The following is a 17,450-nucleotide window of genomic DNA, read 5'->3' on the forward strand; positions in this document are numbered from 1 at the left end:
TTCCAGTCCCACTGGTGGGAAAGGGAGTGAGCAGCTGCATAGGGCTTGGTTGCTGGCTGGGGTTAAACCACAACACAGTCACAACAAAATTGCACTTAAATATTCAAGCATATTAAATCAAAGATGTCATTACATGAAAGCTCAACAACCTCTAAAGATTCAATGACATTTATAGATAGACTTAAGCCTCTCAAAACTTAGTTTGTGATATACTTATGTCTATTACCAGCAACTAAGTGTAACGCAATGCTGTAACCAATTATATTATTAGGATTATGGTTTTTTACAAAAGTTTTTCATTTAAGGCAATTTTAAACTGCTATTGGCATTAAGACATCTTATAGGCTAACAGAGAAAAAGCTATATCAAAGCACTTACCAAACTGACTAAGGGCTGAAGCCTGGGTAATGGGCGGGTTTTGATCCCAGGATGATGTGGTAGTGGTAGTAGAACTATTATTGTTTTGCTGAGAGGTAAACTGACCCAAACCTGGAGATTTCAACTGGTCCAAGATTTGGGATCCAGTAGAGTTTGTCAGTTTAGGAGAGCCATGTTCTCGAAAGCCAGGACAAAGAACTGCAGACTAGCAAGAGACAAAAAAAAAAAAAAAAGAAAGAAAAATAAAGAAAAAAAAAGGGGGAGAAAAGAGTGGAGTTGAGTATTTAATAAATAATTTGAAAAAAATTTGAACATAACCATAGGGTTATGTTCAATGCCTACAGCTGCTATTTGGCAGCAACTGAAATCTCTTTAGTCCTAGATTACTAATAAATCACAGAATTGTTAGGGTTGGAAGGGACCTCTGGAGATCATCCAATCCAACTCCCTGCCAAGGCAGGATCATTCAGATCAGGTGACACAGAAGCAGGTCCAGGTAGGTTTTGAATGTCTTCAGAGAGGGAGACACTACACCCTCCATGGGCAGCTGTTGTAGTGCTTTGCCACCCTCACTGTAAAGAAGTTCTTCCTCATGTTGAGGTGTCACTTCTTGTGCTTTAGTTTATGACCAATAAAAAAATCAGCAGCATACGACCAGACCCTCTCTGGTTATCACTGATATAACTTCATCACTGACTATGACAATACTGATTTACTTTAATCCATGCATCTTAAAATAGCATGCATTTACTAATAGTTGCACTTATTCTGTGAAAATCAGTTTAAGTTCCCAATTTCAAGCCCTCACAATTGACTCAGAAATAATCAGGTTTCCAAAAAAAGCAGTCAGATATGTGTTTGCAAATAACACAAAGTTTTCTGGCATAGAACTCTTCACTATAAACAAGTGATTTCATCCTAAATCAGCATGCAGTAAATACATCCGCTCTCTACTTAAAAATTAATACAAGTACTTCATGTGAACTGAGAAACAACTACTTAGCAAAACCAGAAAAAAAAGTAAACTTTATTTTGTGTGTGTGAATGGAAGGAATGAAATTAAGAATTCCTTCAACGTTTGCAACCTTAATTTTATAAATACCGAACCATTTCATTAAATGGGCAGTACTGGAAAAGTTACTTAACCTGAAATATTTACTCATTAGGAATACTTAGAAAGCATAAGATATTTTTACCAGACTTTGAGGAGAATAAGAGTTTACAGCACTGAAGCTGCCAGTTCCTGATGCCATCTGGGTGCTGTGCTGAGAATTTGTGAAAACTAGGGCTTGGCCAAAGGTTTGTTGCTGGGGAGCCTCAAATGAGTTGCCTTCTGTCTCTTGGGTAAGGGTCACAGGCTTTTCGGGCTTTTGAAGCAGTGTTACCAAATCAATGCTGTAAGACAAAGCAAAGTTTGGATGGAATAAAAACGATGATTAGACTGTGCTGAAACTGAAGAAAGCACTAATACTAAAGCTGCCATACCAGCAACAGAATTATTCTGCTAGCTGAAACTTACCACTATAGCTAGATATAATTTTGTTCTCATTTAAATCATTATCAAATGTATATCATCATGTATCACATGAATAACCTATATGATTAATATAACCAAGTAACTGGAGACAAGTCATAAAAGGTACATTATGTTTAAGCTGATCCCTCCTGCCAACTCTATATATATATTGATAATCCACATTCTCTGTATATCACAGAGCAAGGGATCAAAGTCCTACCTCTGTATGGGGTAGGTATACAGACAGTAAAGAATTAAGTCACATGCAGCAACTGAGTATGTGATGGTATGGAAGTCACAAGAGCAGTGGAAATAAAAGCTACATTTCTCACATAGTAGGCACATATCCAAAATTACTTTACCATATATACCTGAGCAGGATGAGAAATGTGAATTTTCTTACATTTAACATGGCCTACTAACACCCACACGTTTAACACAGGTTTATCCAAGGAAAAGCAAAGCATTCAGACAATAAAATAAATCTACTCAAAAAATTCTGACTTAAGATTATCCTAAATATACCACAGGCTTGGGCTGAAGAGCTGCTTCCAGCACTTTGATTAGCATAGATTTTTTTAATGTCCAAGCCTTTCTTATGGCAAGTAAAAACCCAAACAAAAAACCACAAACGACAAAACAATACACCAGAACTCAAGCTGATGAACTAAAGTATTTTCTAACATAAATTGAGGGACCTCCACTGGAAGAATATTTGCATTAAAACAACAAACATGTGAGCATATCACAGAATATTTAGGTTTCAAAGGGACCTGTGGAGATCATCTAGTCCAACCTCACCTTTAAGAAGGAAAGGAATGGAATATACACTGTAAGCCAACTGACACCATGCCTCCTCCAGGTCATGCCCATATTATAATGAAAATTTTGCTGCGTTCTGAAGTATAGCAGTACAGCTGTATCAGGATGTTTGAGACCATTAGGCCATCTAGTTTTCAGATTTCATGCTATCCAACTACAGAAGTCTTCATCATACAACCTTAACCTGCTCTGTGAGGCTGATGCAGGCAGCTGATTCCACATAATTGGCCAGGCATTTGGTGAAGACAAAGACAAGCAAAAGCAGCAACTGCCATATTTTCCATTCTCTATCTGAACTCTATAATCAGTTAAGGCAAGTAATAGTGATGGCAAAAAGATGATTTTCCTGGTAAGCAACACAAGCTTTTCTGTCAACATATTTGTCAGAGCACTATATTCTGAACACTTTCTACATCTACAGGGGCAGGGTTTTCATTTTCTGGACAGCAAAGCCAGAGCTTCCTTTTCAACAACAGCAGCACAGTTTTCTTACCAGCTATTTTTGTTCCTGCCAGTAAGCAGTTGTTGTGCAGAAGTCAGTATTATGTTCATGGATTTTCTAAGTTTGGCTCCACTTCTGTAGTCAATAATAGGCAACACAGGAACCCACAAAACCAAGACTTTCATAATTTTGAAACTAGCTTGACCAATCTCTGGCCAAGGCTGCCCTGTGTTTTAGTCAACATTTTATATGTGCAAGCTAGCATTGCTTCAACAAGCAGAAAGTTTTTAAGGTATAGGGAAACTATGGAAGAAGATTTTACCTTTGCCTAGGAGTCACATGATTCTCAGCTGGAACAGAGGAAGCAGTGAAGACTTTTGTTTCAGAAAGCTGAAAAAAGTGTGCAGGGGGGAGAGTTATTTTAATCATACACATGCTCACATCAGTACTGTGACATCTTCAGAAATTCCATCTTGGTCACGCACTTTTAAGATAAGTCAAGTCAAACTATCATTACAACCAGTTATGCTGCAGCTCTGCTTAAAAAGACAAAAACATGTAGTTGAACTTCAGCAAAGTCTTCTCCACAGAATCAAGTACCAATTTAATGAAAGTGTTAGGAAATTTGATCTACTGAACACTGAATGGTATACTAATGTATATAAACATACATCAGTTTGGGAAATAGTTTAACTGAAAACTATACCAGTAGAAAGTAATTAATGCAACAGCTGATATATCAGTGTGCAGACATAATTTAGGACTCCATAGAGCAGCTCTGATAAATCTCATTGCAGAAGTCTAACACATTGCACTGTTCCCACTCATTTAATTTATCTCTGTTTTACATTTCAGCTTACATCATCAGTGGAAGCAGGTTTGCACTCAGGTATGTAGAGTGAACGAGCATTCGTGGTTCCTTCTTGGCACTTCTAGGAGTGGCAAAACCATCTTAAACAGATTGCTCTGCAAGCACGAGTTTGAAAACCATGAAGGGAGAACTGTGCAACTGCTTATACTAGTATAACAAGTCAAACCATCCACAGCAGAAAACTATTGCTTCCACCATGCTGTTCGAATAAAGATAGATACTTGCACAGGTAGCTGGGGAGGGGGAGCTGGTTGGCTGGCATTTGGGGGAAAGGGGGTGATTTTGGTTTGTAGGGGGGTTGATTGTTTCTTGTTTGGGATTTTTTAATAGCTTTTCTTTTTAGAAAAATAGTGGTTAAACAACTACAACTTCCTATAGCTAATTAATTTCTATTGACAGGAATACTTGCAAACCACAATAAGTGTTAAGCCAGTACTGGTTTGGTTTAACAAGGCAGAGATATGACTGTATAATGGTTATATTTTCAATTAAATTTGCACAAAATCACCCTTAACTACTTTGGCATAGCTGTGTATTTAGATTAAAGAATAACTGACCTATTCAAACATGCACAAAGAATCCCTTTAGAATGTGACATTTGAATGTAGCTCTTCCAGGAAATTATGCATTTTTAATTGCTAGCAGCCCAGTTTAAAGGACATCACAGATATGAGGCAGTATCATCTGCCATCCCACAGGCACCTCTACTGAAAGCATGTATGTCCCTGTACATGGTCATCTGAGATTCTTCTATGAAACATTTGATTTAAGTAGGATGCAGAAGGTCTGACTAGGAGCAAATCACTTACTACTCAGAGGCAAAGTTCAAATGTTTCATGTGCTCTCCCCTAGCACTACACTGGGTCATGAAAAAATTAGTACCACCACAATTCCTCCCTTAATTTCCTTCCCTTCCTGCTAATATAACATATTTTAATACCACCTTTCTGGAATACAACTCTGTCCCAAGCATAATGCTGCCAGCCTGCAACTCTATGTACTGACCAAAACAAAGAAGATTCAGCTCAAGCATATTTCCAATTTAAAAGGCTGTTTCTCTATTACTCAGCTCTTTCCCCACCATACGTGTTATTTTATAACAACGTGTACAGTACTTTCTGTGGTGTTATGAGACTCCTGCATTATATGGCACAAGGAGGTCAGCTAATGTCCCATGCAGCAGCTTATGGTTTGCAATCTCTTGGTTAAATAGCAAATTCTTTGTAATGTCAAAAGTTTCTTATGCTCACAATACCCAGGATAAGACAAACCATGGCCAAAACACTGATGAATCCTGAAAACTAAACAAATCGAGGAGCCTGAGGATGTTTGTGGTAATGCAAAAGCATGCTTGACACGAGAGAGGAAATGTTCTCAAGTGAACCAGCATGCAAATAAGACATGTCCAGCTACAAGCTTGGCTACATTGAAGTTTACACTACACCCTGCAGCAAACTCACTGCCACAAGCTCCAACCACCTAATTCAAAAGTCTGCTGGGATTACAGCGTTTGTCCAAACACATACTTTGTGCAGCAGCAGCTGAAAAGCTTTATTACACAGATGCATTTAGTACTTCTTAGAAGTAATATCAGCTCCTAACAAAGTTATTTACGCTCACTGTACACTACAATCACAAATCTTTCACTGAGGCTCTGGCATTTTCCCAGGACTGAATGAACAGTTGTGAACCATTCACAAGCAGTGGCCCCACAAGGGTATTTCCTCCATCTGCAGTGATGTCTGTGCTTTTAATCTCCTGTTTCTAGGATAAAAATCATTCTCCAATCACCAGACATAGAATATATTTAACAACTAAGCTACCAGGTCCTATGGACAGTTGATAAATGAGGACCACGAGAAAATATACTCTGGCATACTCATAAAAACTCAACAGCAACAAATCAGAAATAACAAAACCTTATCTGTGTTTTCACATGATGTGCTGAAGTTAAAGAAATTAAAACAAGTTCTTGTGCTGCTTCCTGGTAAAGGAAACACTCCCACTAATTTTTTTTTCAAGTGTTGCCATTGTTTCAAATAAAAATGAAACCTAACAATATTACATACAAAATATTTGACTTCAATCACTTCCCAGCAATTAGTAGGTATTCTATGTCTTCCCTTCTGATAGTTTCTGTACTTAAACTTAATTTTATTTAGCCAGAAGAATATAATCACAATTTTAAGAGGAAACCCCAGAGCCATCTACAGTACCTCAATATTTGTCTAGTCCATTGTCCATACAACCTCCAATTTTCATGGCAAGGAGTTTCCTCTATTTAATAGCATACTGACAACATACTATACTTGTGGCAGCAGCTCTTTGGCCACAGAGCAATGCACAACTTTCCCAGACATTGTCCTGGGGAAGGCTGTGAGAAGATCAAAGAAAATAATGATAAACAATTCTTATATTCACTTGCTGCACCTGTTGTTGTGAACATGTGGAATGTCTTATGGAGATTTGTTTACCAAAGAGTGGTTTCTTAATTGGCCACTGGTGATGGTGTTTAGATTGAAGGACCAATTGGGTCCACCTGTATCATGACTGTCTGTAAGGGCCATGGGTTTCCTAATTAGTATAGTATAATAAAGTGATAGATCAGCCTTCTGAGAATCATGGAGTTAATGCTAATTATTACCTGGCTGGGGGCCTGCAATAACATATACTTGCTCAATACTCATTACTAAAGATAATAACCAGTCCTGTCTAGTAATTAAATCACAGAAATCAAATTGTTCTCAGGCCAAACAACATGAAATTTCACTCACCTGCACCTAACTTGTACTTGACTAGGGAACACCACATTTAAACAAAAATATTCTTTAAAAAAATGCCTGGTCTTTACCTGCAGACAGCAAATACATCAGCTTCCTTGGTTGTTTCAATCATTAGTCATGCTGCTAGAATTGTTTATAATACATTTAAATGCATGGATCCATTTTCCAGCCACAGGTTCACATTATGCTATTTTCTGCTTGACTAAAACAAGAACCCATTATATGCTAATAAAGTAACCTTTTCAGATTAAGTAAACTAAAAATCTCACTCTCAAACACCAATACTATCAGTAAATATTTTCAGCTATTTTCCACATGTTTTTTTTGTAAAAGCAATGAATAATTGGATGCAGTATTTCAGAATCAACGCTGACATGCCCCCCTAGAGGAGGAGGCAAAAGGGATGACTTTGAAGACAATCTCTTCTGAAAATAAACTTGAAATAATGGATGTTCATATAAAAGATGAAAGACTTCTTAAAAGCTAAGTTTTCCTTTCCATGTTTCTTGCTATCTAGTTTGTTTTCTGAACTACTTAAGCTTTAATATAATAGCTGAAAACTTAAAATCATAAATGTGAATTTCATGCATGATGATCACAAATGCCAAATATATTGCAGACGTGAAGACATCTCCTGCCTGTTAAAGAATGAGAACCCAAATTCTTCTAAGTACTTTACACAACACATCATGATGAAACAACAGGAATGAAGCAATTAAGTGCCAACTTCAGCATATTACTAGCTCCTTTTTTAAGATTATGAACATGAAATGGACTAAGTGGAACAATTATGCAGATTTAAAACAAAAACATCAAATGAGGAGTCTAAAGTTGATAGTAAACTTCAGCACTTAATTGTATAAAAGTCTTGTAATAATATGGTGTTATAGTTTTGACATGGGAGGAATTTAAGAAAGTGATGTAAAAGCTTTTTGTGTAACTAACAGTCTATTGAAGCACTGAAGAGCTGAACACGCCTCTGTGAAAGACATATGTTAAAGACGAAAAAACCCAGGAACTTCCTCTTTCTTTCCTGGCTTGTCGGAACCCAGGACATCTCTCTGGATGCCCTGGATGTCTCAAAGCCCTGGCAGGAAGCCAAAGACACCTGGAAATTCGATCTTAATTCATGGAGCAAATTGCCAACCTTATATAAAGAATTACAGGTTACAAAAGTTTAAGTAGCATAGTAGTAGCAATCACAGGGTGAAGGGAAAAATTTTTGGAGCACTGTACAGGGGGGTTTTGTATGTTGTACAGGGGGGTTTGAAATTCTGTACATGGGGGTCAGGGGTTCTAAGATGGAGGGATTTGGGCGTGCCCTGTCCTTCTTCTTTCTTCTCCTTGGCATCCATGTTCAGGATGATGTTGGCATGTGTGGATTGGTTCATGGTGAAGGTACACTTGCCAACAAGGGCGAAAAGTATTGGAAATTGAAGGTAAAAATCTTATACGTAGTTTTTACTATAAAAGAGACAACCGCCCCGTGGGCGGGGGAGAGTGCCCTTGGCTGTCTTGCTGATAAGACCTCGGCTGGACAGACAGAAAAACTTTGTAGATAAGGAACAATAAACTCAACTGAAGACCAAAAGCAAGAGTCCAGACTCCTTCTTCGAAAGCGCGGCCTGCCCAGAACCACCTTTTCCCGTGCTGGGGCAGAGACAAGTGACAGCCGACCCCGGCACTGGCGGGCATGAAAGTAACACGCCCCGGCCCGCTGGGTCCCATCATGGCTGGGCCCGGGAAGCCCACTGGGCCCCATCCCGGGCCGAGCCGGGCAGGCTCTACCGTGGGGGGCCGGGCCCCTCTCTGGGGGCTCCGGGGGACTTCGAGCCCCATTCTGAGCGGGCTGGCCCTAGCAGCTGCCAGGCAGAAAGGGGGGGGAGGCTGCGGAACCCTGGCCGGAGCAGGGCTGGCCGCAGCTGTTAAGATCTTACCATCAGATCCCCTCCCCCGAGCGCGGCTGAGACCAGAGGCAACCCTACAGCCACGCAGAGTGGCCCTGCGACTAGAATTAAACGCAGAGAAAACAAAAAACCAACCATAAAGTCGATCCTGACATAGCCCCAGCCGCAGCTCCCATCACAAGTTACCTGCAGGTCAAGTGACCATTTGAAGAGCCCAGGTGACATGTTAACTCTTTCAATACTTTAATCCTCCCTCGAGTGAGAGAAAGGAACAAGATGCAAGAATGTAGAACAACATGAAAACATCACAGTCAGTGAAGAAGTTAAGTCCCAGATGGGAGGGATGAGATGTCTTAATTTTAAAACTGAAATCTTCTTACAAGCTATGGAAAAAAGATTCTTTTCCCTATAACACATGAAACTATGGGGAGATGAAGGGTTCAAATTGATATAAAGCAAAAACCTCCATACTAAAATAAGCAGATATTAAAGTAACTATGATCCCATGAGAAGTTTGAACAGAAAAAGAGAGAAGAGTAGTCCTGTACCCCCAGGAGAAGATCTCTGTCCCCAGGAATGAAGATGATTTTAGAAATAATGAGAACTTTTACCTTTAACCAGCTCATCTTTAAACCAATACCTCATAAGTCAACATAGCACATAAACAAGCTGTGGGAAGGGTTGTGGAAAATGAGAAGGGGTTCCCGATAGCAGATTTCCCCTGGGCAGCTACTATTCGTGAACCAAATTGACAACCACAAAAGAACTGTTTTTCCTCTTCTGGAGAAGTCTCCATAACATTAACAAGAGGAACGTGTCTCCCTAAGTGAACTGAAGAAAAACTATTTTAAAAGTAGTAAACTAACTAGAAATTTTATGTTTTGTTTCTTTACATTATCAGAGGAAAAGAAAACGTTATAGGGGGAGGAGAAGTGTTAGGAAAAGTTTGTCTTACTTCTTACTACTTTTTTTTTGTTTAATTACTGTTAATAAAATTTTCTTTATACCCTTTTAAAGTTTTAAGCCTGCTTTGCTTTTCTCCTAATCCTATCTCACAACAAGAAGTGAGTACATTAGTAATTGACCAACACCAAAACATACCATATTCTTTAGTAAATTAGATCAGGAAATCTTAAAATTAGAGAAATCTTAAATTAACGAACCAAACCCACTACATATGGTTTTAAATTCTTAAATAATAGGGGGAAGTATGTGGTTAACACCCACCAGCATTGAGCAGTGCAGAATTATAATTCACAAATAAATAATTTGGGATAGGACTTAAAATTTTATTATCTATGTATTGTCCACCAAGAAAAAATAAATTAATATTTCTTGATTCAATTGCATTCTAAAAAAAGCTTATATAAATATATTTTAAACAGGAATTGCAGCAAAAAGACCACAATAAGAAATATCACTGCCTGCATACAAAGTATTACTTCAAAAATTTAGTTTTTGAAGACAACACAGAAACTCTGAAAAGGGTAAATAATCAATTGGTCTACCTAACAAGGCACACTTACATCTTCATTCCAATCTTCTGCAGTCCATTCTTCTACTGAGTTTTTCCATGCTCCTATTGGAATTAGAGGAAGGAAAGAAAACAGTTACAAGCTAAAAGCATAATGTCATATTTTAACCATTCTGCTTTATAAGCAATCCTGTTTTCATTATTTGTGGAACACAAAGCAAGGAGATAGTGGTTGGAAACATGGGAAGCTCTAGAAAACTGTTTTGCAGATTTACAGTTTTGGGAAGTGGGTTTATTTATTTTCTCATTTAATTTTTAATTTCAGGTTTTTCTTAGCCACTATGGTACCAGACATACTTTGCACGAACGCATGTCTCTACCCAGTGATTAACTACAAACATTGGAAGAACTTCCTCCTCCTATGACAGTGAGAGGTTACTCAACCCTCCCATGGGATCTCCCAGTTTCATGCACAAATTCATACAGAGCTTGAACAAAACATGACCACAACACCTCCTCTACCATCCATAATCCTACTGGCAACATACTCAAATTCAAGATGTAAACTACAGCTCTGGAAGCTCCTTTCCAATGTCTCAACTCTCTCCTAGGAGCAAAATAAGCCAAATACTTTCCCATGAGAGAGCAACTTTCTTTTAAAACATATAATTGATATAATGGTAGCAGAAGAGTCAATAGCTTCCACTGTAGCTGCAAAACACTTTGTCCCATAACTTGTCGCAGTTTTTTGGCAAATACTGGAGGACAGCACACAGCAATTCCTCTGGCACCTGCAACAATTCAGGACAAGAGGTGCTAGAATGCTTTCATAGAAGGTATGGGGGCAAGTACATTTTGGAAACAAATAGTGTAATTATTTTTAGTTGAAAATGTTAATGTTGATAATTTCCCAGCACTAGCTTAAAGAGGAAATAGCTAGTAAATACTCAAAACTTCACAGAGTTTATATTTGCATGATGTCTTTAGAAAACATTTTAATATGCAAAATTGGTTTTGTTCCTCCAGGTAGTTGCCCGGTAACCTCCTTTTCAATGTAACTCCATATGTAAGATACTAATTCTCCATATAGCCAGTATGTGCTAATTTTTTTATTATTTTAAGATTAAAGAAGAAATAAGACTGAATAATAAGGAATAAAGACAGGGATTTACAACCTGCCCTTCCTCTCTCTGTATATACTTATCCGAAATCCTTTGCAAGCCCACTGCAGGCTATATGGGTTTCCATACATAAACATTGCCCTCATTCACATCTTTAGTAACTCCACATTCGTAACATAATTATTACCGAGTCTGTTGTTTTGTAACTAACATGACAGCACTGTAAGTTAAGGGAAAAAAAATTGAAAACTAATACTTGTGATTAATAAGCAAAATCAAAAGCTCAAATTTGTACAACCTGCTTCCAGTCCCACATCATGTCTGCCACTCCTTCCCCCTACCTCTATTTCCATCTCCCTTCCCAGCACTTTCTTCTATTTTAAAACTATTACCTCAGCTGCAGCATCCTCTAATAACCCTCAAGATGCTTTCCATCACAAGGCTGAAATTGTTTCCCACTTGGACAAAACTAAATAATTCAATTTTAAAGCCTACTCTTTTTTGAGAAGTCTTTTTAGCTCAGGGACTTATTTCTGACATTCCTACAGCTTGTCTAAAGAAGAAACACAAACAAAACATTCTCCTTATGGTCATATATAGAGAGAAGCATGGAAGATAAGGGGCTAATGTGTGTTCCTCAAACGCCATTAGCTGGATGTCTGTGGAACCAACCAAGGGTTGTTGGTAATAACACACTGTGAGAAGGAACAGGATGTGTCTGGAAAAAGGGGCCATATGGAGGTAGGGCAACAATTTTCTGGGACAAACATCCTTGTTCTAGGTCCTGGAGATAAGCCCAACACAGTCCAGCACAAGCACAGGAATGAGATTGAGAAGAGGCCATGGATAGGGTGGGGGATGGGGGATTCAACACCATCAAAGACCCCCAGAAGCCACCTGATCCATTTCCAGAAAGGTCTAGAAGAGACTGTGCATGACAACTGATTTGCATAGAAACAAGAAACTTATCTCCAGGATGGGGAAAACTTATCTATAAAAAGGCACCCCCACAAGGCCCAGGGTGACTGGTGATTTCTGTTTTCTCCCCCCTCTAATTCATCTCTCTCTCTCTCTTCCCTTTTACCCTACTCCTTTATCCAAAACCCACTGCTGTGTGCTTATATAAAAGATCAGGGATTAACACACCAATTTCAAGCCAAATGTGTAATTTACAAATAAATCTCTCTAAGCTTTTGCAGACCTCATTTTTGTTATTCCTTTCAACCACGAACATTTACAAATCTTGGGTGCTCCCTTTCCCTTAAGGGTGGGATGTCACAAGAGACATTTTTGTTTTGTCAGTTATGGTACCTTTTCCCTTTGCCTGAAAGTAAATTAAGATGAGCAGTAAAAAAAGGTACTTAGCACCCCAAAAGAACATTCACACTTAACTAGTTTACTTTCAATTTCCACCAACCAAATTATTATGCAGGAACTCCTCACACTGACACTCACTCATTCATACCCCTAAGAACCACTAATCTGACAAGGACGGAAAATTCCCAAATGCCTTCTCACACTTTCTCTGTACCACGTTCCCCAACTTTTCATACATACCTCAAATTGTGTTACTGAAGTTCAGAGCAGTTCTCAGTGACATATGCACAGCCTAACAGCAACAATGAACTTGGCATCCAAACAGAAGTTCCACATGTCATTTTGGATTCCCACTAATCTATTTTCTCAGTAGCACACCCCTCATGTAGACACATTTGTACTTTTACTGGGATCTGTTTACCAACACCAAGATACTCTTATTCCTAGGCATAATTCTTCCATTACTGAAAACTGAGGAGATGCCTACAAGAAGGAACAGAGTTTGCCATAGGGAACACACATGAAGGCTACCTTGAGTTAACAGAGAGGGTCATAAAACATTTGAGCTCACTTAGGAAGTGAAACACAAGTTAGTCACGTATAAGCCTTACAGTTGCATTCATTAATAACTAATCAGTGAATCTTCTACCTCTGGTCCAGTCTCCTCATGCCTTTCTTCTCGATCTTCTTTCTTTAGCTAACCTTATTGCTTCTTCAATACTTGCGACAAGATACTTTGTCCTCTGCTACCATATAGCAAACAACATTATCAGTATTCCTAGGTGGAATTTACAAGTCATTAGGCATTCTTCTAACTTATCTGTTAAACTTCTTTGAAAAATTAACATCAGTGAAAGTAAAAGATGTTTCTGTTTGCACTATAGCACCAAGTAATTTTAAAAGTAATTCCTAGAAAAGATGCCATAATTTGGCCAGTGCTCCCTTTCAGCAGCCATTAATATACTCAAGGCCACTCTCCCACACTGGACTAGAAGGGACTCAGAGTGACAAAAGAGCTGCATCATAGGCCTTCCTAAACTCTGAGCCTGTTATTGTCTTCTCTGGTTAAGTGGAAACTGCCTTAGATGAAGTTTAGAAAGCTGCATCTCAAAAGGCTCACAGCTCACAGCAGAGCCCAACAGAGCACACTCTGGCCTCCAGTCTTCTTCCACACTTGACACAGGTTGATGAAAAATCATCTGAGTAAGCTTCAGCAGTAAAGAGATCAGAAGTTACCCTTTGCTGGGGTTAAAAAAATTCTCATACTACTCGATGGTTCCCAAGTGTAGACAATAACATAGATAAATTTCTCCATCCTGACACAGGGTTTCCTGTGTCTTTATCTCCTGTAACAGAATACAGGAAGCAGAAAGGTATCCTGTTTTACCAATCACAGACAAGCAGGTTGTGGACGTTCTCAGAGAGAAACAGATAGTTTCCCAGGCATCATCCTGGGGAAATTGTGAGAAGCTCAGAGAAAAGAATTAAAACAATTCTTATCTTGGCCTCTGCAGCTGGTGTTTGTGAACATGTGGAATGTGTTCTAAGTGATGTTTATGGAAAGATGGTGTTGTTCCTAATTAACCAATGGGGTGACAGGTGTTATTAAGACCCAATCAGGTTCTGGGTGAACGATGTTGCTTATAAAAATATGAAGTTTTGTAATAAAGTGAGCTTTTATGCCTTCTGAAAATGCATGGAGTTGTGTTGCCTTCATTCCTGTTCCTGACTCAATGGTGACAGCAGGTCACATTCTTCATTTCTGAATTGCCACGAGATCCCTGTTAAGCAGTTCCTTTCCAAACTAGGCCCATCTCTTGTCTTTAGCCAGGAGTGTGTACTCCACATTTGAAACTTCATACAGAAACACACAGCTGCTTCTATCTTCAGACAAGCCAATTACTCTTTTGGCTTTCATTCAATTGCCTACTCATGCTTTAATTAATAATTCTCTTCAAAGGTAGCAGATCTTAGAATTCTCCTCTATCCTAGAGACTCACATTCTTATATTATATGGGGGGGCTGCCAAAGCCATCTCAGTGTCACTGAGTGAATTCATATTTGTAAATGTTTTCTCTTTTTCAACTTAAATATTCATACCCTACTGTTCAATGCCCATGGACCAATCACTTTTAGTAGGACTTATGTGAGATATTAGTTGTTTAGCTTAATAAGTAAGTTTTAAATAAGAACGAGTAATTTAAGAGTTATAATATTGTGTGATTTAGTATGCCGTTTGCTTAGCTTTACTTGCTTACCATGAGTAGCTGTATTTGCTGAAGCCTTAGGCTGCAAGCTGTATTTTCACCATAGATATGCTTTTGGCTAGAACAGAGTTCACTTTCTCAGTAATTTTCCTAGTAGCTGGTGCAGTACTGTGTTTTGAAGGTATAGAAGCCCAGAGATTTCTTTGTTCTGGGTGCCTACTCAGAGACAACCAGCTCCAGCTGACCTGCTGCTATACCACTCTATTAAACTACTTATTTTTATTAAATCCAGAACCTGAGACTGCTGTGGAAAACCTAGGGTTGAGCCTGAAAAAGAAGGAAGTGCACCCAAGAGTAGGTGTGTATTAAAATTCCATTAGTAGACTTATTGGAAACAGAGAGAGGTGTGTGGCCTGATCAGTGTAAACTGCACAAGGAGACAGGGCTGGTGCTTGGCCTGATCAGAGTAAAGCACACAAGGATAAATAAGTGATGGGAAATATACCTGACACAAAAAAAAGGGTGCCCCTTGATCAAAGTACTACAAAACTGGAAAAGAATTTTGGTACAGCAAATTATCAAAAATAAGTACACACATATTTTATATTGAGAAGACTGGCCATTTACAACTAGAGATGGAACCCTGGCAGAACAGTGGCCACTGCAAGGGACCTTTGATCAGCACAGACTTACCTTTCTGCAACATAGACTAAAGGATAGGTTCCCAGGACAAATGGATTACTGGTACATTTGGGATGGTTGGATGTGAGAGAAAAAACACCCAAGTCAGGTGCGAGATGAAAGAGGCATCACCAAAGGTAACGCTTGCAGTAGCTGAGCTTACTGGCCTAGGCAAGCCTCAGATAATTGCTCTGCTGGCTGCCAGACTCTATCCTATGCTTTCTAGTGTCTTGCCTAATCCTGCTGCCATGCAACAGAGAGCTGTGGTTGGAGCACCACCTGTATTGCAAATATTTACTAAACCACCTTGGAATCCTGGTGACTTGGCTTTATGTGGGAAGTAAAATGCCGAGACCAAGGAATGATGCTGAGAAATTTACTCAACTATTTTCCAATATATGCACTGGATACAATCCAAGCTAGGGAGATAGCGAGGTGTTGCTGACAAAATGATTCCAACCCGATAAAAGATAACATAAATAATAAGGATGCTGAATTGGCTTAAAAGGCAAGAGTTGACAGAAACCCCTGGGCAGCAAATAATCCAAACCGGGACTATAACAACTACTCATTTTTTCACCTAACAATTCCCTAGGGCTGCTCTCAGTCAATTCTCCACCCACCATGTATTTGTGCTTGGGATTTCCCTGGCCCAAGCGCAGGACCTTGCACTTAGACTTGTTGATCTACATGAAGTTTGCACAGGCCCACCTGTCAAGGTCACTCTGGATGGCATCCCTTCCTTCCAGCATGTCAACCACACCACACAGCTTGGTCTCTTCAGGAAACTTGCTGAGGGTACACTCAATCCTCCCGTCCATGTCACTGACAAAGATGTTAAACAGCACTCGTCCCAACACCAGTCTCTCAGGAACACCACTCATCACTAGTCTCCACTTGGACATTGAGCCCTTGACTGCAACTCTTTGAGTGCGACCGTCCAGCCAACTCCTTATGCACTGCGTGGTGCACCCACCAAATCCATGTCTCTCCAGTTTAGAGACAAGGATGTTGTGCGGGACAGTGTCAAATGCTTTGCACAAGTCCAGGTAGATTATGTCAGTCACTCTTCTCTCATCCACCACATCTGTAAACCCTGTCATAGAAGGCCACCAAATTTGTCAGGCACGATTCACCCTTAGTGAAGCTATGTTGGCTGTCACCAATCACCTCCTTATTTTCCTTATGCCTTAGCATAGTTTCTGGGAGGATCTGGTCCATGATCTTGCCAGGCACTGAGGTGAGACTGATCAGCCTGTAGGCTCCTGGCTCTTCCTTATTTCCCTTCTTATAAATGCAGGTTATATTTCCCCTTTTCCAGTGCACATGAACTTGTGCACCTCCAGCTTCCTTAAATGGTCTCAAACCTGATCTTCTCCTCTAGCAGGCAGTTCCTCATATTCTCATTCCCTGCCTTTGCCTTCTGCAACTAGGGTGGTGTGGCTGGAACACCTGCTGGTGAAGACTAAGGCAAAAAAGTTTGTTGAGTACCTCAGCCCTCTCCATGACCTGGATAACCAGGTCTCCCCTGTCCTTCGAGAGAGGGTCCACATTTTTCCTAGTCTTTCTTTTATCACCAATTTACCCACAGAAGCTTTTCTTGTTGCCTTTGGCATCCCTGGACAGGTTTAGTTCTGTTGGAGCTTTAGCTTTCCTAACCTGATTCCTGGCTGCTCAGACAATCTATATTCCTCCCAGGCTATATGTCCCTGCTTCTACCCTCTGTAGGCTTCCATTTTGTGTTTAAGTTTGTCCAGCAGCTCCTTCTTCATCCATGCAGGCCTCCTAGCATTTTCGCTTGATTCCCTCTTCATTAGGATGCATTGCTCCTGAGCTTAGAGGAGGCGATCCTTGAACATCAACCAGTTCTCTGGAACCTCCTTTACAGGGCTTTATCGCATGAGACTCTACCAAGCAGATCCCCAGAGACC

At 39.7% G+C, this 17,450-nt stretch overlaps 1 protein-coding gene across 17 annotated transcripts in view; it reads right to left on the reverse strand.

Moving 5' to 3' along the window:
* Window positions 1-17,450, reverse strand: part of LOC135289113 (ubiquitin-associated protein 2-like) — a 196,901-nt gene that overhangs the window by 107,616 nt on the left and 71,835 nt on the right. For all 17 annotated transcript variants that reach the window (XM_064402459.1, XM_064402471.1, XM_064402470.1 and 14 more), the window contains 4 exons: window positions 10,246-10,298; window positions 3,481-3,548; window positions 1,575-1,773; window positions 379-583 (listed from right to left, as the gene is read on the reverse strand). In XM_064402459.1, coding sequence (XP_064258529.1) covers window positions 379-583; window positions 1,575-1,773; window positions 3,481-3,548; window positions 10,246-10,298 — 525 coding nt within the window. The remainder of the gene's footprint in view (window positions 1-378; window positions 584-1,574; window positions 1,774-3,480; window positions 3,549-10,245; window positions 10,299-17,450) is intronic.

Source organism: Passer domesticus, chromosome W, assembly GCF_036417665.1.
Source record: "Passer domesticus isolate bPasDom1 chromosome W, bPasDom1.hap1, whole genome shotgun sequence".
Classification (NCBI taxonomy): domain Eukaryota; kingdom Metazoa; phylum Chordata; class Aves; order Passeriformes; family Passeridae; genus Passer; species Passer domesticus.